This window comes from Manduca sexta, chromosome 20, assembly GCF_014839805.1.
Source record: "Manduca sexta isolate Smith_Timp_Sample1 chromosome 20, JHU_Msex_v1.0, whole genome shotgun sequence".
Lineage (NCBI taxonomy): Eukaryota > Metazoa > Arthropoda > Insecta > Lepidoptera > Sphingidae > Manduca > Manduca sexta.
Genome location: NC_051134.1, coordinates 13,850,868 through 13,875,955, shown reverse-complemented (window position 1 = coordinate 13,875,955; position 25,088 = coordinate 13,850,868). Strand labels below are relative to the sequence as shown.

Sequence of the window (25,088 nt, the reverse complement as noted above, 5' to 3'; positions counted from 1 at the left end):
ATGTTTTATAATATATTTTTTACAACTTTTTAAGAGCAAGAATCCCGTCTTACATCATTGTTGCATAACTTTAACCGTTTACGCAGCGCACGCAACGGAAGCTCTCAAAACTAATAAATTGTCCCCGTATTTGCAACATGTTTCATTACTGCTCCGCTACTATTGGTCATAGCGTGATGATATATAGCCTAAAGCACTCCACAAATAAAGGGCTATCCAACACAAAACGTTCTTTTCAGTTCAAACTGGTAGTTCCTGAGATTAGCCATTACTGCTCCGCTCCTATTGGTCATAGCGTGATGATATATAACTTAGAGCACTCCAAAAACAAAGGGCTATCCAACGCAAAAAGAATTTTTCAGTTTGGACCGGTATTTCCTGAGATTAGCGCGTTCAAACAAACAAACAAATAAACTCTTCAGCTTTATATAATAGTATAGAAGTATAGATTAAGATTTTTTAATTTTCTTCCACTGACGTTTCACCAAGATGCAACTTATGATTAGGTTATACCAAATAACTTCTATGATTGACTAGTAGCTTATTAATGAAAGAAATATCATGTGAATAAATAATGTATGAGTCAAATATATGTTTTATTCAGGATAAATTGTAAACAAAACATTTACGAATATCTACGGTAAATGATAAATATTTCGAAAAATTATAGTTCGGACTGTAAGACATCGTACATATGCTGATAATTTGTTACCGCCGAACGTCTTACTGTAAAAACGACAGTATTTGCTAGTATATGAAATTTTAGAAGGAAAATTATAATTGAAACATCTATTATTCCTTCCAACATTTGTCGTGTTATACATATCCCTTTGATAATAATAATATTTCAGGTACAAAATGCAGCAGTTTGTGTTTGGCGTGTGGGACTACGTCATAATGGCGGCTACAATGATAGCTTCCATAGCCATTGGACTCTACTTCCGATTCAGTGGAGGCAAACAGAAAACAAATGAGGTACGCTATTTATTATTTTAAATTAATTGTAGGAGCAAAATAACTATCGCTGGACATAATGCTTATTTTTGTAATAAAGATAAATATTATTTTATTAAATTATATATCATTTTTAATATACCACTTATTGCGTAACTGTTAATTACCTAAATATTAATGTTATAAAAAAAATATGATGTCGCACCTAAAACAATTTTCTTCCAGGAATACCTCATGGCTAACCGAAACATGTCGATCTTACCCGTGGCTGTGTCTTTGATGGCTTCATTCATGTCGGCCATCACGCTCTTGGGAGTATCAGCGGAAAATTATTACTACGGAATGCAATTCGTCGTCATAAACATTTCCTATGGCATTGCCACACCGATCATCAGCCGATTATACCTGCCAGTGTTCTTCGGACTACAAAAGACGAGTACATATGAGTACTTGGAACTTCGGTTTGGGCCGCAAATCCGAATGTTGGCCTCACTGACTTATACTTTCCAGATGGTATTATACAATGGAATAGTGTTGTATGCACCAGCGATTGTTCTAGAATCAGTGACTGGACTGGACCGACTCATTTCTATTCTAGTCGTTGGATTAGTTTGTACATTCTATTCCACTCTGGGTGGAATGAAAGCAGTATTATTTACAGATCTCCTTCAATCCTTACTTATGTTTGTTGCTGTGTTTAGTGTTGTTGTATTTAGCGCGATGCAAGTTGGAGGTTTCGGTCAAATATTTGTGCTTGCTGCCGAAGGCGGACGATTGGATATGTTTAAGTAAGTAATTGCTTTGCAACCTAGCTTTTCCTTTATCTAGAAATAATAGTTGAACATTATGGCACTGTGTGAATTCTTGTAGATTATTGAGCCTTGCACACAAAAACTCCTAAAAGTGTAATAAGTAATAGCGTTAATGTTGTTGGTTATATAATACCAATATTAATGTCAATGTTCTATCAGTTTCAGTATAGATCCAACAGAACGGAACACTTGGTGGTCTCTTACATTTGGCGGCTTATTAACCTACCTATCATTATACGCTGTAAACCATACGCAGGTAATAATATAAATTTATACCATACAATTCATCATTTTATTGAATGCAATAAGTATTGTAGTTCGGCTGGTACATAATCATTATAAGTTATCATTGTTTTATTAATTATAATTATTGTTATTTCTATGACGTTTTGTGCTATGTAAGTAGTTTAAATTATAGTGTAACTAGGTGAATAAAAAAAAATATTTTTAAGTTATTAGCATAAGGAAACCAGGTTATTAGTATTTGCAAGTAACAAATCAAAGAGATGATGGTAAAAATCAACTGATATGGCTTAGAAAAGATGTGTGGGCTGACGTGTGCTCAAATCCGTTTCACATGGTGAACTAGATACGTCGAGTTTTGATAGGGAATTGAATATATAAATAGCCCCGCCATAGTAGTTAAGTCGCTAAGTTAAGGGCTTAAATTTAGCCATGGCATAAAAATAAACTTATTATTTTTAGTTGAAATATAAAAAATAGAGCAATAAAATTTTGATAAACATATAGATTTCTGTAATTTTGTTTGTAACTGTAATCTGTTTTATTAGGTACAACGATTGCTAACAGTGAGCACATTGGACCGTTCCCGACAATGTCTGTGGTGGAGTTGGCCCGTACTCTCTGTGCTCAGTATAGTTACGTGCATCAGTGGCATCGGGATATACGCCGCTTTCAAGGACTGCGATCCGCTCACATACCATGGAATTACTTCGGTAAGTTGCTAGCTTCTCGAATTGAGCGTGCGATTACAAAAAAATCGTGAAAGAATCGACTTATTTTTCTTACTAGTCTAAACTTGACTAAATAAAATAGCAAAGTTCAGTTTGGCATAAGAAGTATAAAAAAAATACATTTAATAACAACGGATATGTCTAACTAATTCTAGACTCGAACTAAACAATAAATGACATGTTCGTCATAACTGGAAATTACGTAGATGTCATGTAGTGGTAAAATGCGGACAAATAACGGAACATAGTTAAGCAAAACCAAATAAAATTACGGTAACGCATTCTAGAACCATTTGTAGTTGTGGTTAAATTCTCTATTTTTCTAACCCTATCATACTTTAAATCTCGAAAGAACTATTCAGAGAAGCAGTTAGTTATCCTCTTTTTCAATTATACATTAACATTCAATCAAATCAAATCAAATTATATTAACATTCAATCTATATTTCATTCTATAATGTAGTAGAGAGCGAGTATATTGCCATCATGCCCTAATTCCAGGCTCCGGGCCGATACTGAGCATTAAATCATCAAAATATCAATGGAAAATGATTTTCAGATGGATCAATTAATGCCATATTACGTGGTAAGTGCTATGAGGTCGGCACCGGGGCTTCCAGGGTTATTTGTGGCTGGAATTTTCAGTGCTTCGTTGTCTACTGTATCGGCTTCTTGCAACGCGTTAGCTGCCGTCACGCTTACTGACTACCTGAGCAGGTGAGTTGTGACTTCAAACACCTATGAAAATAAAATATAGGTCTTTTAGTTTTATGTAATACGTGTAAAGTGATTTGTTCTCTAATGTTAGTAAGTCGTTTTAATTATATTTATGTACATCAACACTTCCGACATAATAGCCAGGTATATAATGATAATTCATGTTTATGAACACTGAAACACGGTAACATTTTTTATTTTTATGACAACTAGACTGAATAGAGTAGACTATTAGTAACATTTATGTTTTAATATTTTTTGCCTTTGCTTTGGGATGACGTCAATGACAAAGCTCGCAAATCTGCGTCGCGTCGGTGAAACGAGAAATCACGTCGTGTTTTTGTATTCAAACTCTAGTGTATAAATTCCTTTTACCTTTTATTGTAATCATTTCGAAATTTGCTCAATTTTTAACCTTAAAGCTGCTACAGCAGGAACTAATTCATTATTTGTCTAATTCAAGATGGTGCGTTATACCTTCCTCGTATATACCATGGTTGACGAAGCTAGCCGCTTGCGCCTATGGTTTAATATTTCTGGCTCTCGCCTTTATGGCTGAATATTTGGGAGGAGTGCTTCAAGCCGCTTTTACGATATTTGGTGCAGTTGGAGGTCCACTATTCGGGGTATTCACGCTTGGAATGTTTACGACTTTCGCCAATGAAAGGGTAAGTAATTTATTCATTTAATCATTTTGTAATAACTTAGAAATTTGTAAGTTTAGCGCCTTTAAATAAGAAAAACAAACACAATAGTACAATATTATTAAAATAATATTTATTTCAAAATATTTGTACTTTTATTGTTCTAACAGTACTTAAATCTTTCTTTCTTTCTTCTCAATTTCATGGGTATGATAAAGATATTATGTAATTTTATATAAGATATTATGTTGTTTTATATAATATAACCCGCGTAAAAAAGTTGTTCGGTGCTAAATATTTTCTCGGATTAAAAACACTCAGGAGTAATGTAAGCTACATTATTTCTTAGTGATATTCTAGCTACATTATTTCTTAGTGTTAGTGAAAATATTTTCAAAATGGGTTTAGTAGTTTATGAGATTAGTACGATTAAAAAAACAAACTCTTCAGCTTTAATATATTAGTATAGATTTAATTTTATTACAGTAAAATAATTTTTATATTTAATTTTAGGGTACTTCCATTGCTCTTTTGAGTGGCATGGCGTTAACTTTGTGGATCAGTTTTGGTGGGCCTCGTCCACCCCCTGTCAAGTTACCTCTGAGCTTGGAAGCTTGTCCATTTAATGTCACTGCCCCAGTGCCGGCAGCATTAAAAACTGTTGACTACTTCTATCCATACAGAATATCGTACTTGTGGACTAGCCCGGTAAGTAAAAAAAAAATACTTATTTTCAGTAAGATCATCATTTTCCGAGTAAATGTTTGGTTTAATATTTATTTTATAGAGTGATCATAATATTTTGTATATGTTCCTTAATGCAGTTTCGTTGCTAAAACTTCCTTTATTCATGTTCTCACAACCTGTTGATTTGACAGTAGGTATTTAACGGCTTTCATGAAAACTAGTCTCATTACTGAAAATAATCTTTATAATACTTACTTCAAAATATATTTATTTATAATACCCTCACAGTGTAGAGAATGTCCGTGCACAGTGGGCCACAAGACAAATAAACAGAAAAAAATTAAAAATTAAAATAAACAGGACTGATTATTGTATGTAATCATATTCCAAAAGTTTTGGTTAAAATATACATTCAATTTTAGATCGGCTTCGTGTGGGTGCTAGCTGTGGGGTCCATAATATCGTTGTTATGGCGCCAGCAACACCCGTGGGAGCGAGCTATGAAACCGCATCCCGACCCTGCTCTCTTCACTCCGCCTTTAGCTAAAAGGCTGAGAGCTAAGTATGGAGACAAAGCAGAAGTGCAGGTAAAAATACATGTTTTTGCATGAAAAGCTTGTAGTGCGTTGGTCTACAGTATATAATATTCAGGGAAAGAAATAATAGATGTATACAATTAATATCTACCATGCTTCTGAGGTAGTTGTACTGTACGACTGCCGTGCTGGGATCTTGTGTGCTATGTTCGCCCTTTTTTACATGGACACAATGTAGTTGCGGAAATGTGGGTGGTTTATACTTCTGCCTACTCTTGCAAAGAAAAAGGCGTGATGTGTATACTATATATCCACTTAATGATATATTATGTTTACGCGAATGTTAGACAGGAGAAAAGTAAAATATTAAAACCGCGATAAAATCAGAAAATAGTTTAATTATAATATATCCACTTTTTATTATACTTATTTTTTTTTGTTGATTGGTGACTAAAAGACATTATTTTGAAAGATCTTATTTTTTTGTACAAATAGGAATTTTCTTTCCCTGGGTGCGATAGATGTTAATTGGCAATACGTGTAATTGGTGTGTCCGGTTTTGTTTTCTTGTTTAATTTGTCCAGCTTTGCACAAACAAAAGACATTTATTTTTAATTAATAAAGTCACTAGATATACAACTAATGCGCGAGATGTAGCATGTCATTGAATGGGAATATTACGGTGTTTTTTGTTTTTATTAATTTGAGTTACCGTTTATGTACTTACTAGAACTCAAATATTTTACAATCTTGTTTTAATAATAATCATAATATGCAAATAAGACGCTATAATAATGTATTATTAAGACGCCATAGTTTAGTTATGAGTGCAAACGACTTTCTAAACTTTGGTGCCATGCATTATAATTATGGGTTGTTTTATATAAAAAAAGAAACTTCGTGATGAACCTACTGAACCGAAAACCTTATTTTACTTGAATATCAAATGTTGCGTAGTGAATTCAAGGTCCAGTAGCTGAAAAATAATTAGTCCAATTTGCTAAATAGCAATAACTAATTATTATTTTTAACGATTATTTTTTATTTCTAATTTAGGTTTTTTTAACGTAGCGGATCAAATTATAGTCAGTATAATTGCATGATATTTATTTATTATAGCATTGAAGAGATAGTTTTAAATTAATCTATAATAGCTTTTGCACCCGGCTCCGCCGCGTTCACGCCCGTTCACGGAAAAAATCATAGCACTCAGGAATAACGTAGCTTACTATTGGGGAAAGGATTTTCAAAATCTGTTAAGTACTCTTTTTATATATCCACAAATCTAATTGTATCTCTTTATAATATTAAATTAATATGACCTAGTATAGAAACACTTTCTGCTTTCGCACTTCATTTAGTTTGTTTATAGATCGATACAACCAAGTTGTGAGCTTGCTTTGCTACGCTGGATTCTCTTCGACCTATGCAAGGTTGGTCTGTGGGCTTTCTTTTCTTTTTCATATTCAAATATGGACTTGTAAGACATGTTAAAATAAATTTATAACAGGTATTTATCGATACATGGAAAGACAGTGTAAATGCATGCTTGAAAAAGTACGTCTAATGTATTCGAAGGTAAACATTATATTAGCTTAGCAGGAAATGGGTCTTATATTTTCATTACCTTTTCTTACCTCCATATTTCTTTTTTTGAGAACCTTACCCTAATTTTTCCTGCAAAACCTTTTGGGTAAATTTTGAAATCGTCAGGTTAAAGTTATCCATAAGATAAAGTACAAACTAAGTTAATTTAATTTGTAGGATCATTTTAATAAATAAAATATCTCAAAAAATATTTTACTATAATAATATGAATATTATTCAATAAGATTATAATTTATTTTATGAATAATCTTTATCTGATGATTTAAAAATTAGCCCTGAGCCATCTGCTAGAATCTCTGCTTGCTGGTTTATTTAAAAATAATTGTAGTATTGCCTAGCGAGGGCTTAGATTTCAAATTGGGAATCTTTTATATACATGGATTTGTTTTGTCGGAATTTTATATATTTACTTTAAAAATAGACAGTTAACCACTACTTTTTTATAGTGTTCTATAACATGCTTATAATATTCGTTTCATTATATTTTAGTTTCTAAAAATAGCATTAGTTTATTTAAAGCGTAGAGTTAAAGAAATCCTAAAATACCTAAAACTTTATTTTAATCTGTCTAGGTTATGTTTTGGTGGAAGAAGTGTCTGATTTACTGAACTGATAATTTTTTTTATTTATCTGATACAATCGATAAATTAATCGTAACTTGATCGAAAGTGGGTGAATCACTGGTTGTTTTACATTTCATTTTTAACGCAGTCATTTTTAAAGTTTCTTTTGAGTTAGGCACATATGAGTAGCTTTACATTATATATTATTTGAAGAATACTAAAACCAGTGGTTTGTAAAATATGATAATTGTCCACAAATATAATAAACTTTAAAGGATTTAACAGTATTTAACGTTTCATCCAAATGTTGTATTTTCAGTGTGAGCTATTGAAGAAAAACGACGTGCAAGAACTTCATTAAAGGTGCTACTTAATTTAATGTATGTGTTAATATGTAACAGTTTTATAAAAACTATTATTTATAAGTAGAATTACATGTATCTCGAGGTAAAAATGGACAATACTAAATGTTTTACTATGTTTTTTTACAAATGTCTCATATCTCAGTCTTGCGATACATTCCTTAAACATAGTACAATGTACTTGTCATGCAACATACATTATCTGTATTTAAACGAATGTGCTTAAAATGTTTTAAACAGAAATATTAGGTACTTAATACTCTACCTCTTTTTCTATACTTTTAAAATAGTTGTGATAAAAAGTACTTTATAAAAACATTTTTTATATGTACTTATGGAAACGAACTGAGTAAACCTACCGGTATTATATGACCATAAATATATTTTCTATTATATTTTGGACGGATTTTATACTTTTGTTTAAAATACCCATTATGACAGTTATTTAGCAGCGTTGAGAAGTTTTTGCATTTTCAAAATGCAAATGCTAGTGCGTATCAATATAAGGTCACAAAATAGTTTAACATGTTTCACAGTATCAACTTAATTCATATTGTTTGTACTACGCATAAATGCGTAAATAGATTGTGATGTATAGAATGAAAATTTGATATCAGCTGTTTGTTATTATTGCATATATAAGCGATTTATTTATTACAATAAAATGATGATGAGGCAAGAATGTATAACTTGGAAAGTATTAATAGTATTATGTTTGTTTCATTTGATGACATTATGCTTACGTTACTTTGCGTCATAAAAACTAAAATTTAATAAAAACTAAAAAAAAAAATTCTTGAAACAAAAGATACTTTTATGATAATTTGTTACAAAGATCTGATTATCTGTTCTGTACTTAAATATGCATCGATTATATTTATAAATTATAATTAAGTATGAAATTTAATCAGTTTATTTATTTATATTTTCTTCGTATTTTCAGAGGTTGTAGGTGCAAAATTTCTATTTTATATAAGTGAGCAAGTGATAATTTATATATTTATGTAGTAAAAATATTAATAGGTGGTTTGAATTAATGTATATTATTAAAATTAATTATACTGAGTGTTGATGTAAAACAAAGGGCCCAAGCTTCTTAAAGTAATTCACTTTTTATTGAAGTAGTACAAGTGTAATGGTTCTCTATGACACTAAAACTATTTCTTGATGATTTTGTAAAATATTAGGAAATAAAACATCTTTTGTTACATTTACAATAGTTTATTTTTGGTACACAACAAAAAATATTATTTTTTTGTATTTTTTTATTGCAGTACATAAATGAATACATAAGTGATTAATTTAATAAACTTTTGTCTTAAATAGTTTCTTTCATTTTATTTAATAATAATAATAATATCAGCCCTGTATTATAATACTTGCCCACTGCTGAGCACGGGCCTCCTCTACTACTGAGAGGGATTAGGCCTTAGTCCACCACGCTGGCCTAGTGCGGGTTGGTAGACTTCACACACCATCGAAATTCCTTTAGAGAACTTCTCAGATGTGCAGGTTTCCTCACGATGTTTTCCTTCACCGTTAAAGCGAACGATAAATTCACAAAGAATACACATATGATTTTTAGAAAAGTCAGAGGTGTGTGCCCTTTGGATTTGAACCTGCGGACATTCGTCTCGGCAGTCCGTTCCACACCCAACTAGGCTATCGCCGCTATATTATTTTATTTACATTCTAAGAATATGGACATAGCCATATAGTATAATATAGTATAGTAATAATATAGTATTGACAAGAAAAAATTGTCGCATGGTTATCGATTACTTCCTATTGAAATGGACCTATTTGAAATAAAGGTATCTTTTATCTATAGGTACCTACCTACCTTGTTATTTTTACAACGAGGTATTTAAATAATTTTGTTCGTTAGCCAAATCATAATATATATAAATATTTTGTGTGGATAGGTAAGTAGGTAATTTGAAACATAATGAATATGCAGAATACAGTACCGAATATACGTTGACGTGTGCATAATTCATAAAGTTGTTGTTAGTAAAGTTTGTGTAAAAATGTAGTGACCATAATATGTCTGCATATAATTTAAAGTATTCAAACATTGGCGACTAAAAAGAAGTACACGTTAGAAGTATGAATATGACTAATTTATGACATATTATACAATTAAAAAGGTAGTGATTTTATTGAAAAAATGTTTATTAATGTTGTGAGTAGGTATAAGTGGTACAAAGTTAATAAATGTTAAAATGTGCGAAATATTACTCGCAACGACTGACTTACTGTTGCTCAAATGAATTAGTGCCAATTTACACGAACTAAGTTTTATGAAGATTAGTCTTTCGGTCCTTCGAGTCAGATTATATAAAAAAATATTTTAATTTACGAAATACGGCATGAGACTACGATCGTCACCCAGAGATATTCAAAATTAAATTATATTTACTGCAATAAGCCCAAAGGCTTTATCAGCAAGGAGTTATTGCAATGATACATATAAAGTGCATGCATGCGAAATCTTTGCTTATGAAGCGCTAAATCGCTACAGGCGTGCTTTTTCAATATTTACGATTACTACTACCATTATGCCCATAAACTGTTATAGAAAAAATAAAAACTAAACTAAGAGGTCCACATGCTTTAAGTATGGATAATCTTGTCGGCTCCAGTGTTAGAGGTGGCTAGTATTTTCTTTAATAAATATTTTATGCTCACTGATCTTTATATAATAGATGATTTTTGTCAAACCTTTACGTTTTACAAGGTTAAACGAAAATTACTAATATTTTTTGTTATATTGATATTATTATTATGATTAAACAAATTCTATATTACAAATTTTAAATGACATACAAAACAATAGATATATAACCGCTAAAAAGGACTAATGAAAACAAAGTTTTTTTTTACATGATTACTAATGACATGTATTTTGATTGGTTTATTCTAAAAATCAGGTTGAACATTGGGATCATTTATTGAAAATAGCGGATAGTGAAAATGTAAAGGATAAACACACAGCGGAAATATAGTTTTGGTTGTCTGCAGCCGCAGTGCAATATGCGTTTTTCATGGATGTTATATATTAGGCAGATAAAATATTTTATTCCAAACGAACTTTTCGTAAAGCCAGCTCAATCGAAAATTATAGCAACGTCAAAAACTCTGTGTTCGATAATCTTTAGTTCTGTAATTTCATTTAAGAAAGTGTGCCATCTATTGGAAGAGAAAAACTATTTAGAAGCAGTAACCTAATTAAAGACAATTGTAATATTAACATAATTCATTAGACGATGGGTTATTTTATTTCAAAATCTTGTAACAAAAATGTACTAAATATGTTCATAAACATCGTAGTAACTCTAGTGAATGTTTTTTTTATTAAAAAAATCTTATGGCATAGAGCGCTTCAAGCGCTGGAAGATACTAAATCTGACGTTGTTAGGTTATTTAGCAAAGTGACATGTCTATCGCTACAAACACTTATCTGATCAAAGGACATCAAACGTTAAATTATATTATCATTCTTTCGATCACCTGACATAATTATGCCATAATTTGTATAATTCGATAGTAAAAATTATACTGTACTTATCCTAAAATTGTAGTATAATTGATCATAAAATATTTAAGATAGTGCTATAATGTTTTGACCAATCACATAACAGACGTAATATAAATAAGAGTGCTTGCAATCTAAAAGCCTGTGTTAACATCCCAAAGTAGATTTTTAAAGGTAAGGAATATTTCTTTGTTTTTTTTTTGCAATTAAATGTGTTAAGTATATTTTGTTGACGATGTTATATCTAAGTATGTTACATGAATAAGTGAGCGGAAAATTCAAAGTGAATGAATAATGCTAAGTAGGCTGTATATTTCAGATAATTAAAATTTTGTAAAAGAGTATTGTACAAAATGATGTTAGACATTTCTTATAAATACTTATTTATTTAAAAAATTTCGTAACCCACATAAATTAATGTATTGTAAGTAGTCAACATTCATTGAGGACATTGGTTTAATAGATATATTATTATGCAAAGTGCGATTACCGGGGAATAAAATGTTTTAGGAACTTTTGTATTGTAAGTATTTTTTCATATTAATTCAGTAAGTATTTTTCGGTAACGGTATCTAAAGAAATGTTTTGCTACTTCTGAGATTTGGACTCATGTAGTAGTTATATCACAATTTGAAACCGGTTAGAAACGCCAAGTGTGGTTAGATAACTTTGTCATTAAACTGGCCTGAATACTTTTTTTAAGTTATAAGTAAAAGCCATGCTAACCAGACAACTAATTAATAATGTAACATTTATACTATAACTGCACTGTATAGTAATTATAGTATGTTTATTTCGATACGTTTTTTAGGATTAATTATTAAAATAACAAATTGAAACGTCATTAAGTATACGCCACAATAAACATCTTATTTAATGTTTAGCTCAATCCACAGGTTTTAGGACAGATCACTAAAAACTTAACAAATCAAATAATCACACGCGGATCACATTTGTATCATTAAGCATGATAGGACATATACTATATATATTATATATACTGTTACTACTTAATGAAATTGTGCGCAAGGATTTTAGTTCGCCCTTCGTGTTTTAAAATTGTATAAGACGATTTCGTACGATAACATTTGCGCAATTGACGCGCGTCACATAATATTGTACAGTCGCTTGGAGCAAAAGCAAGATGTGAGCAGTACTAATTATTCCCTACGTAGGTACTGCTTGCTACAAATTCGCTAGATGTGTACGCACCCTTATTCATTATTCAACTTGAAGTTAAATAATCTTTATATATTTCTAGTAACCTAATTACACTGCGACATTGAACCCGCAATCTGCGGACTTGGACTCAACTGAGAAATTATCTTTAATTATAATTATGTCAAAAGATAATTACTGAATCGAGTGATTCAGCACGGTTTAAGGACAACAAACAACATAACTCTAATTTATTGAGAACACAGTCTGTAGATGTTGTAGGTATTTATATAATTCGTGAAGACAAACGTTGTCGTCATGTTAGCAGCAAGTAGCGCAATGAGTTCATTGATTAATCAACCGCAGTGCACACGCGAAATCATGATAGAAACAATGATATTTTCAATCTATAACTTTAGTAACGAGATATAAATAGCTGGTTACCCGCCTATAGATTTTAGGAAGTTTACATTTTCTTGTTTTTATTCGAATTTTTGCGTAACCCTCTTAGTCTTCTCGAAACAGAAGCCTTAAATAATATGCTTAAGCTAGTTAATTACCATTTTCATTACGGCAGTTTAGTTAACTTTATTACTGATGACCAAGTAGCCAAGAATATTATGGAAATCAGATGAATAAAATACATAGAAAAAAAAATTGTGACTAAAATTTTAAACTTGCTAAAGACTATAGAATATAAACGGGCTGTTTCCAAAATTTCTAACAGATTCAATTCCTGACTACATTTTGTTTTAAATACCTCTGTAGATTATATTAAATCGTGATATTATGATTTATTTAGACACGAAATGGAGCAATCGGTGTTTGGTGTGTGGGACTACATAATAATGGGGGTTACCATGGTAGCTTCTATAATAATTGGACTTTACTTTCGCTTTAGTGGAGGAAAACAGAAAACAAATGAGGTATTTATGTGATAAAGTGATATTTTATTAAAATATATTGGAATTTAGAACTTGTTTTAAAATTTTCAAATACATAAAACGATTGTCTTTTCCAGGAATATTTGCTTGCTGATCGAAATTTATCAATATTCCCTGTGGCCGTGTCTCTGATGGCTTCTTTCATGTCTGCTATTACTCTGCTGGGAGTATCAGTAGGAAATTATTACTATGGTTTAATATTTTTTGTCGTCAACATATCGCATGGTTTGGCCACTCCTATCGCCGGCAAACTATACTTACCAGTATTCTTCGGACTTCAAAAGACAAGTACCTATGAGTATTTAGAACTTCGATTTGGGCCACATATTCGAATGTTGGCGTTATAAACGTATACCTTACAAATGTTACTGTACAATGGGATCGTGTTGTACGCACCAGCAATTGTGCTAGAATCAGTGACTGGACTGGGCCGACTTATTTCTCTATCTAATCGTTGGATTAGTCTGAACATTCTATTCCACTCTGAGTGGAATGAAAGCGGTTGTGTTCACGGACCTCTTGCAATCTTTCCTGATGTTTATTACTGTGCTGTGCGTTGTTATATTTACTTCAATTCAAGTTGGAGGTTTTCATCAAATATTTGTTATAGCAAACGAAAGAGGCAGGATTAATTTATTAAGGTGAGTATTATATTTTAGGACTTATTTAATTAATAGTAAAAACAATTTTAATAGATATTGTTTTGTTCAGTTTCAGTATAGATCCGACAGAACGGCACACGTGGTGGTCACTAGTAATAGGAGGAATGGTTACTTATTTATCGCTGTATGCTGTAAACCAAACACAGGTACAGAGTGTTCAATATTAAATATGGTATAAGATTACGTATATTCCATGTTATATCCTTAGGTTCCGATTGTAGAGCGTAGTATGCTGAGGTGATATGTGTAACGTATAAGTACTTACCTAAGTTACACACAGATACTGGTTTTACACGAATTTATTTTAGGTATGTTTTAGATAAGGCAAATGTTCTAAGCTAATCGCGATGGTTAATTTAATTTAAAAAAAAAAAACATTGTTTTAATTTAAAGCGTATTGATATAAATAGTTAATCGTAAGTCGTGGTCCGAGGATATTTCCAAATTATTTATTTCAATCTAAGTCGTTTTTTGTTCTATTATCATATTAGAAGATCCCTGGCTTCGGTAGTTGTATGCAAAATATACGTATGAGACGATAATTATGCGGCAATTTTAATTGAAACTGGTTTGATGGCCATAAATATTTAGAGTATTATTTGCACGACTCTCTCGACTGTCGGGCATCTTTTTCCCGCAAGCAAAGTATATCATATGGTATCTTATATTTTATTTATCTATTCAGAGATTAATAAACCTCTTTTATATAAATAATACAAATTGTCGGAATAGTAAATTTCTATGAGTCACGAATCTGCAAGAGGCACTTACTGAATTTTTCGTTACACGTTTTGCAAGATCAAAAGACGCGAGGCGGTAACAAATATGCACTCTAAAATAACTCGCTGTTTTCGCCTCGTGTAGAACCATTGATAATAACGAGAAACTTTTTTATTTGAAGTGTTTTACGAACAAATAGAACCATGGAAATTAAACAGGGCTGGCTTTCTGTTTGGATTTTATTGCTTTATTCGTAAACTAGCAATTTCTAAGTCAAGCCTTAGTTTTATTCATGCGTGTATAATTATTGGGTTTTATTATATTATACTTACTATCCTATAAAGGGTATAGGCCGGAAAATAAGCATCTAAGTCTTGTTAAGTCAACTCCAATACCCATATACCATGCCAGAGAAATCATGTTTCATTCGTAGCTTTCAGGCACAGATATTCGTATTAAATAAGGCGTGGGACCTTGAAGTTATTACTTTTAGACCTCCAGAAATCTCAGTCAACTTATAACTCTAGTATACAGAAAGGAATCTCTTCACCTTCGTTTTATGTGAGGCAAATTATATAAGCAATGTGACTACGATCAGAAAATCTTTTGTCCACTATGTTGGCGTAATGCGGATCGGAAGACTTCTTATATCTATTTACATTGTTCTTATACCGAGCTTTTGAGAAAGCAGGATGTTTAATTTCAAAGTTTATTGCATAGTTAAAAGTGTTTCTTGGAAGATTTCAAGAGATTTTGTTTTTATAATAAATAAATTTTATAATGAGTAAATTTTTATGGAACGTAATCATTTGTGTTTGATGCATGTTATAAAGAATTATAAAATAGGTACGATATCCTAACATGATACGAAGTTAACAGGAATCTCTTTAAAATTATTGAGGCAGAGATCAAAGTCCACTTTCAACGTACATTTTCAAATGCTTTAATAGTGAACTATTTATGGACATTGTAGGTATATTTGGTAAGTATTCTTTGATATCAAATACCTCGATAGCTTGAGATCACAACCCCAAGATTTAAACTTAGGTTTCAACCACCCATCCCCCCACCACTTGTAAAGTTTGTTACAATTCTATTAATTTCATTTTAGATTAAAAAGATGACAATCTTCCGTATTTGCCTATTTAAAGACATGAATACTTCAATGCGCATTTTTGATGCTCAATATTTTTTTAATTATAATTATTAAGTATAAAATTTTACACCAGTAATGTAAAAAATAATTAACTTTTTGGAAATGTATATTTTTTATTTTTTATATCCCTCTTTTTACATCATATTTAGCGTTTTGCCATCGGTTGAACATTTAAATCATAGGTAAGTATTTAGAATTATAATTCCAGATATTAATCAAGCGGACTCTACATTATCTCTACAAAAGGGAATTGAACCTCGTTTCTCGAAAATCGTGTTTCTTTGGTAACATAATAGATGTCGCTACTGTTGCTGTAGAAACATTTATGGATTAAAAGATTTTTATAGTTTTTCTATAGGCTTAATACAGTTTTACACAATTAAGCTGACAAAAACGATCTGTTAAACATATAATTAAGTATACATTTGCCATAAATTATAATGGCAATAATTAAAAGAGATATGTGCGCAATTTTTTACGCATACAGTGCTGAAGCGCTTTTTTACTTTTTAATGTAAAAAAAATATATAAAGTATAGGTAAATATACGTAATATGTTTTATGATAAAAATTATATTTTAGAGCTTGATATAATACGAATATTGCATCACAATAAAATTAAGTCACTCAATATAGGTGTAGTAATGCATTTCTTTCTATTATAAAATCATAAAGATTTGATGATTGATGATAGGAAGTATTGCATTGGTTCACTTATGTGGGTATATTAACCAATTATATATTTGGCACAATTTTATAATTATATTATGGTTTAATTATGCGAAATTATAATGAAGTATAATAAATATTTCATGAATTTAAATACAGTACTAGGTACGACAAGTATAGTGAACTCGGCAACATCAAGCGATAGAAGCGCTTGAACTCCGTTTGGGCACGACATCGTACGATGTTACGGTCGCCAGTTTATTTAGCAGAGCAACATAACCTCTACCGCCACATATTGTCTGCCTCGATCAGAAAACATCAACCGTTGTACCTTTTTCATGCGGCTGGCGAAACACATTCATCCATTTTGTTTGTGTTCCTAACCAGAAGCGCACGTTGAAATATGTTGTGTTTTTTTGCTCTACTTCAGTACTGTGAATTTCGTTGAGGCAAATTTTTTTTTTTAGTTTATTTTTGTCCATGGGATACAAGTTTAAAATTTCGTCATATTAAATTTAATATGACGAAATTTTAAAGGCAGAAATATCCATGATTATTAATTATTTTTACGTTTTTCTTTCAACTGCGAGAACTAATCACTAACTAGACGTGAATTTAAATTCTTTACTTGCCAATACTTGTTTAGTTACCCAGATTAAAGCCGAAACAAAATGTATGAAAATGGACCTTGAGGTATCGCCTTAAGAGTCAAATAATTTATTTAGGGTTACCAAGGTTAAGCAGTTGCGCGAGCGGGTGCATAATATTTCACGTGTTGGTTTAATAATATTAGACGACTTACAATGTTATTACGAAATTATATAAAATAGTGTGGGCATAGAAGAATTCATAAAGTTCAATGTTTTATTTTCGTGTAATTTCATAAATATTACCGTGAGTATTTAATTTGTGCTATTCTACCGTTACATGAGAAAAAATATAGTTCATTGTATTATATTTCGTGGGAAGTTTTTTTTTCATTGAACTTGCAACATTGAATAGATGGTACAAAATGCCGGCCGGTTATAGCGGCAGATTTAAAAGTCGCAAAAAAGTGTATGTAGGTATGCAATTAAATAAAAAAATACAAACAAGGTAACTTCATAATTTCAAATTAAAAATAATTAAATATAGTAAAGTTATACATTATTATATTTTTTAACATATTTTTTTTGCGTTATAATTAGGTGCTTGGGGGGATATATACCTATTATACCTATTAAATGAAAGTGGCATCTCGGAGTCATCGTGCGGCTGTATTTGGCTAAAAAGTATTTTGCTTCTTTTTATAAAATTGTGCTCGTGTTTCAAGGTTTCTGCTTAAACTTATCTGATTAGATAAAAGTTTTCGACCATATAAAACTGATTTATTGCGGCATATAATATGAAGGAGATTTAAATAAAATCTAGCCATTTCCGCTTTGGGTAGTATAAATTCTTTTACCACAATAACTTCTATCAAATTTATAATTTGTGCTCATTATTACATAGTATTCGATCTATAGTATCACATATAATATTCTATTAAATAGATCATTATTGAACTTTAAAGAATAGATGTAAAATATTATAATGGTCTAATAAATGATAAACCACTTAATAAGGCTATTTAAAACGTTTGATCATTGCTTTTTTTCGGGACAATTGTTTTTCAGGTGTCACTTCACCTTATTGTGTGTTCCTCATTTCTTTCTTAATACTTTTACTATAGTTATTGCTTTATAAATGAGTAATATGAAATATAAAAACTATACGTGATAAGTTTTTAATTTTGTATATTTTTTTATTTTATTACTTTTATGTTTAAGCCATAACCCAATAAATTAACACATCGCATATCTGCCAACAGACAGTTATTGTTTTTACGACTTTATGTTTGGCCTGTTATGCATTGGAGGACTGCCTCGGTGGCGTAGTTGTACTGCATGCGCGGTACGGCAGCGCTCTGAGGTCCTGGGTTCGAATCCCGGGTCGGGCAAAGTGATATTTGGGTTTTTCTGCTCAATATTAGCCCGGAGTCTGGAATTTGTGCCCGATATGGCGATAGGCTCGCCCCCTATCACATCCTGGGACGGAACACACTCGGCGAAAAGTGGGTGCCTTGGTTGCACCTCTGCATACCCCTTCGGGGATAAATGCGTGATGATGTGTGTGATCAATGTGCGTCTTATGTGGCTGCTTTTTGGATTTTTAACAACACAAAAAAATCATACCTATCTATTTTTCCCCCCTTTTGGTAATTGCTACGGCTGAAACAAAAATGGTTTTGATGGGACATTCTTTAGAAGGTGAAGTCTTTAGAAGTAATCTGGTCTACGTTTTTATTCCAGTAAAAGTGTTACGCAGGTAAACATATGGACTTTGACCGGTTCTGTAATGTGATCTAATAACAAATAAATTACTTTAGGTAGGTATCGAAATAAAATGTATAACGAGTGCACTAATTTATACGTTATTGATATTTTTTTAGCCATAACTCTATTCCACTTAGCATTTCTGTTTTTCCGTTTATATGGTATAAGTATTTTGTTGTGGAAGGATATAGGATGAAGGTACTGGCTATTATGGGATTAAAAAACAGAAATAAAAAAATAAACAGTTTTATTTATTACAATATGTAGCCGAGCAGCTTAATTAGGGATTGTTAAATATAAGAACATTAAGATTTTTTAATTTTTCTTCCACCTACGTTTCACCAAAACGCAACTTATGGTTAAGTTATACCAAATAACTTATATGATTAACTAGTAACTTATTAATGAAAGAAATATCAGGTGAATAAAAATGTATGAGTCTAATAAATCTTTTATTCAGGATAAATTGTAACCAAAACATTTACGTATATCAACGAATGTACATATTTTGAAAATAATTTAGTTCGAGACTGTAAGACATCGTACATATGCTGATAATTTGTTGCCGCCAAACATCGTACTGTATAAAGACAGTATTTGCTAGTACTGCAACTTTTAGAAGGAAAATTATAATTTAAAAATCTACTTATTATTCCTTCCAAAATTTGTGGTGTTATACATATCCCTTTGATCATAATAATGCAGGTACAAAATGCAGCAGTTTGTGTTTGGCGCATGGGACTACCTCATAATGGCGGCTACAATGATAGCTTCCATAGCCATTGGACTCTACTTCCGATTCAGTGGAGGCAAACAGAAAACAAATGAGGTACACTATTTATTATTTTAAATTAATTGTGTGAGTAAAATAACTATTATTGGACATGATTATTTTAATAAATAGTTTTTTTTTAATTCCGTACAATTTGGTAATTTTTAATATAACATTTATTGTGAAACTGTATTATAATAAAAAAAAAAGAGACTTCGCACCTAAAACAATTTTCTTTCAGGAATACCTCATGGCTAACCGAAACATGTCGATCTTACCCGTGGCAGTGTCTTTGATGGCTTCATTCATGTCGGCCATCACGCTCTTGGGAGTATCAGCGGAAAATTATTACTACGGAATGCAATTCGTCGTCATAAACATTTCTTACGGCATCGCTACACCGATCATCAGCCGATTATACCTGCCAGTGTTCTTCGGACTACAAAAGACGAGTACATTTGAGTACTTGGAACTTCGGTTTGGGCCGCAAATCCGAATGTTGGCCTCACTGACTTATACTTTCCAGATGGTATTATACAATGGAATAGTGTTGTATGCACCAGCAATTGTCCTAGAATCAGTGACTGGACTGGACCGATTCATTTCTATTCTAGTTGTTGGATTAGTTTGTACATTCTATTCCACTCTGGGTGGAATGAAAGCAGTATTATTTACAGATCTCCTTCAATCTTTACTTATGTTTGTTGCTGTGTTTAGTGTTGTTGTATTTAGCGCGATGCAAGTTGGAGGTTTCGGTCAAATATTTGTGCTTGCTGCCGAAGGCGGACGATTGGATATGTTTAAGTAAGTAATTGTTTTACAACCTAGCTTTTCCTATATCTAGAAATAATAGTTGAACATTGTGACTCTGTGTGAATTTTTGTAGATTATTGAGAGTTACACTCAAAGTCTTCTAAAAGTGTAATATTCTAATAGCTTGAGTGTTCTTGGTTTTAATCCTAATATTAAACTCAATATTCTAACAGTTTCAGTATTGATCCAACAGAACGGAACACTTGGTGGTCCCTTATGTTTGGCGGTTTAATAACCTACCTATCTTTAAACGCCGTAAATCATACGCAGGTAATAATATAAATTGTTACCATACAATTCATCATTTTATTGAATGCAATAAGTATTGTAGTTCGGCTGTTAAATAATCATTATAAGTTATCATTGTTTTAATTATTTTAAATTTTGTTATTTGTATGGTGTTTTCTGCTATGACAATAGTTTAATTTATAGTGTAACTAGATAAATAAAGAAACGATTTATTTCTACATTACTAACATAAAGAAACCAGTTTATTAGTATTTGCAAGTAACAAATCAAAATGATGATAGTAAAAACCAACTGATATGGCTTAGAAAAGCGTGTGGGCTGACGTGTGCCCAAATCCTTTTCACATGGCGAACTAGATACGTCGGGTTAAGATAGGAAATTGAATATTCAATAGCTCCGCCATTGTATTTAAGTCAGGTCTATAATATCTATCGAGCTTAAATTTCGCCAATGTATAAACATATTTTTTTATACAATGGCTAAATTTAAGTTTAATTTATAATTTTTAGTTGATATATAAAAAATACAGCAATACAATTTTGATAAACATAGAGATTTCTGTAATTTTGTTTGTAACTGTAATCTCTTTTATTAGGTACAACGATTGCTAACAGTGAGCACATAGGACCGTTCCCGACAATGTCTGTGGTGGAGTTTGCCCGTACTCTCTGTGCTCAGTATTATCACGTGCATCAGTGGCATCGGGATATACGCCGCTTTCAAGGACTGCGATCCGCTCACATACCGTGGAATTACATCGGTAAGTTGTTAGCTTATAGAATTAAGGACACAATTACGAAAAATCTTGGAGGAATCGACTTATTTTTTCTTACTCTACGATATTCGATCATTCTTAGCTCTATAATAGATCCAATATTCATCTATTACAAGCGAATCAAATTAGCACCGATCAGCTAGGCACATTTTTGGCATGAAAGGTATAGAAAAATTACTTTGTTAGCTTAATATGTTTGTCGGTGTAGTATTAACATCGAATATTTCTCCTACGATAAGCACCAGATGTACTTTTTTATGTGCGATTTTGTCTGAATAATTTTAGACTCGAACTAAAGAATAAATGTCATGTTCATCACAACTGGAAATTACGTAGATGTCATGTAGTGGTAAAATGCGGACAAATAACGGAACATGTTAAGCAAAACCAAATACAATTACGGTAACGCATTCTAGAACCATTTATAGTTGTCAAATTCTCTTTTTTTCTAATCCTATCATACTTTTAATCCCCAAAGAGCTAGGCAGTGGGGCAGTTAGTGTATCCTCTTTTTGCAATCTATATTTCATTTTATGACGTAGTAGGGAGCGAGCCATCTGGCCCTAATTCCAGGCTCCGGGCCGATACTGAGCATTAAATCATCAAAATTTAAATGGAAAATGATTTTCAGATGGATCAATTAATGCCCTATTACGTGGTAAGTGCTATGAGGTCGGCGCCGGGGCTTCCAGGGTTATTTGTAGCTGGAATTTTCAGTGCTTCGTTGTCCACTGTATCGGCTTCTTGCAACGCGTTAGCCGCCGTCACGCTTATTGACTACCTCAGGAGGTGAGTTGTGACTTCAAATATTTGTGTAGATAAAATATAGGTCTTTTAGTTTTATGTAATAATGGAATAAAAAATACGTGGCAAGTAATTTGCTCTGTAATGTTGGTAAAACGTTTTAATTATATTTTTGTAGTACATCAACACTTCCGAGATAATGGCCAGGTACTAAAGATAATTCATGTTTATGAACAATGAAACACGGTAACGATTTTTATTTTATTGCAACTAGACTAAATAGAGTAGACTGATAGTAACATTTAAGTTTTAATAATTTTTTCTCTTTATTTTGGGATGACGTCAATGACGAAGCTCGCCAATCTCTGCCGCGTCGATTAAACGAGAATTCACGTCTTGTTTTTGTCTTCAAGCTCTAGTGTATAATTCTCTTTACCTTTTATTTTAATCATTTAGAAATTTGCAAAATTTTCTGCCTTAAAACTGCTACAGCAAGAACTAATTCATTGTTTGTCTAATTTAAGATGGTGTGCCATACCCTCCTCGTATATACCATGGTTGACGAAGCTAGCCGCTTGCGCCTATGGTTTAATATTTCTGGCTCTCGCCTTTATGGCTGAATATTTGGGAGGAGTGCTTCAAGCCGCTTTGACGATATTCGGTGCAGTCGGAGGCCCACTATTCGGGGTGTTCACACTTGGAATGTTTACGACTTTCGCCAATGAAAGGGTAAGTAATTTATTCATTAAATAATTTTATAATAACTTAGAAATTTATAAGTTTAGCGCGATTTAGCACGATTGCTTAATAATATTTATGTTACAATTTTATTTTAAAATGTTTATACTTTTATTGTTTCAACAGTAAATCTTTCTTTATTTCTTATTATTTTTTTCCCCCATGTTATATCCAAATATTTCTATTTATTAAAAAAAAAACATCTTCTGCTTGGGTACATGTCATACGGGTATGATAAAGATATGTTCATTTGTATAATACTAGCGTTTTAAAAAAGCCCGCGTTAAAAAGTTTTTCGGGGCTAAATATTTTCTCGGATTAAAAGCACTCAGCAGTAATGTAAGCTACAGTATTTCTTAGTAATATTCTAGCTACAGTATTTCTTAGTGTTAGTGAAAATATTTTCAAAATGGGTTTAGTAGTTTATGAGATTAGTGCGTTTAAACAAACAAACTCTTCAGCTTTAATATATTAGTGTAGATTTAATTTTATTACAGTAAAATAATTTTAATATTTAATTTTAGGGTACTTCCATTGCTCTTTTGAGTGGAATGGCGTTGACTTTGTGGATCAGCTTTGGTGGGCCTCGTCCACCTCCTGTCAAGTTACCTCTGAGCTTGGAAGCTTGTCCATTTAATGTCACTGCCCCAGTGCCGGCAGCATTAAAAACTGTTGACTACTTCTATCCATACAGAATATCGTACTTGTGGACTAGCCCGGTAAGTAAAAACACTTATTTTAGTAAGGTCATCATTTTCCATGTAAATGTTTGGCTTTAGATTTATTTCTTAAATTATTATAATATTATGTTTACACCTTGATGAAGTTTCGTTGCTAAAACTTTCTTTATTTGTATCTCTCTAAAATCACAAATCGAGAATTTAATAGAGTTCTCATAACCTACTGATTTGATAGTAGGTATTTAAGGGCGTCCATGAAAACTAGTAACTGTAATTAATCTTTAAAATACTTACTTCAAAATAAATTTATTTATACAGTACAGAGCCTTTCCGTACACAATGGGCCACAAGACTAATAAACAGAACAAATAAAATATTAAAAATAAATAGGACTGGCCTTATTATTACATTGTCATCATATTCTAAAAGTTTTGGTTAAAGAATATACATTCAATTTAAGATCGGCTTCGTCTGGGTGCTAGCTGTGGGGTCCATAATATCGTTGTTATGGCGGCAGCAACACCCGTGGGAGCGAGCTATGAAATCGCATCTCGACCCTGCTCTCTTCACTCCGCCTTTAGCCAAAAGGCTGAGAGCTAAGTATAGAGATAAAGCAGACGTGCAGGTAAAAATACATGTTTTTGCATGACAAGCTTGTAGTATGCTAGTCTACAGTATATCATATTCAGGGAAAGAAATAATAAATGTATAGAATTAATATCTACCATTTGAGTTAGGTCACATATGAGTAGCTTTAGATTATATATTATTTAAAGAATACTAAAACCAGTGGTTTGTAAAAAAAAGACAATTGTCCACAAATATAATAAACTTTAAAGGATCAACACAGTATGTAACGTTTCATCCAAATGTTGTATTTTCAGTGTGAGCTATTGAAGAAAAACGACGAGGAAGAACTTCATTAAAGGTGCTGCTTAATTTTATGTATGTGTTCATATGTAACAGTTTTATAAAAACTATTATTTATAAGTAGAATTACATGTATCTCGAGGTAAAAATTGACAATACTAAATGTTTTACTTGTTGTTGACCGATGTATTTTACAAATGTCTCATATCTTAGTCTTGCGATACATTCCTTAAACATAGTACAATATACTTGTCATGCAACATATGTATGTTGTACTATGTTTAAGCACATTCGTTGCTAGATAATGTTATCTGTATTTAAACGAATGTGCTTAAAATGTTTTTAACAGAAATATTAGGTATTTAACACTCTACCTCTTTTTCTATACTT

At 31.7% G+C, this 25,088-nt stretch overlaps 1 protein-coding gene and 2 pseudogenes across 2 annotated transcripts; all 3 read left to right on the top strand.

Annotated features, from left to right (window-relative positions):
* The window catches only part of LOC119189887, a 31,846-nt pseudogene extending 6,884 nt beyond the window's left edge, over nt 1-24,962 (top strand).
* Nucleotides 476-24,918, top strand: LOC115456386 (putative sodium-dependent multivitamin transporter). Of its 2 annotated transcripts, none has more exons than XM_037440657.1 (10): nt 476-975; nt 1,180-1,742; nt 1,926-2,022; nt 2,558-2,722; nt 3,300-3,457; nt 3,921-4,125; nt 4,615-4,809; nt 5,211-5,375; nt 7,815-7,942; nt 24,841-24,918. In XM_037440657.1, the coding sequence occupies exons 1-9, from the start codon at nt 859-861 to the stop codon at nt 7,854-7,856; spliced, it is 1,707 nt and encodes a 568-aa protein (XP_037296554.1). In that variant the 5' UTR covers nt 476-858; the 3' UTR covers nt 7,857-7,942; nt 24,841-24,918. The 2 variants fall into 2 exon arrangements, with proteins under 2 accessions (XP_037296554.1, XP_037296555.1); XM_037440658.1 differs by lacking the exon at nt 24,841-24,918 and adding an exon at nt 6,697-6,757 and having other exon boundaries at nt 7,815-7,941.
* Nucleotides 13,363-14,326, top strand: LOC119189959 (annotated as a pseudogene).
* Nucleotides 24,963-25,088: the final 126 nt, after the last annotated feature.

Bases quoted from the DNA above. Each gene is read 5' to 3' on its own strand.
- LOC115456386 (XM_037440657.1), top strand. From the start codon at position 859: ATGCAGCAGTTTGTGTTTGGCGTGTGGGACTACGTCATAATGGCGGCT. The intron at 976-1,179 runs GTACGCTATTTA...ATTTTCTTCCAG, and splicing joins GCAAACAGAAAACAAATGAG to GAATACCTCATGGCTAACCG. The intron at 3,458-3,920 runs GTGAGTTGTGAC...GTCTAATTCAAG, and splicing joins CTTACTGACTACCTGAGCAG to ATGGTGCGTTATACCTTCCT.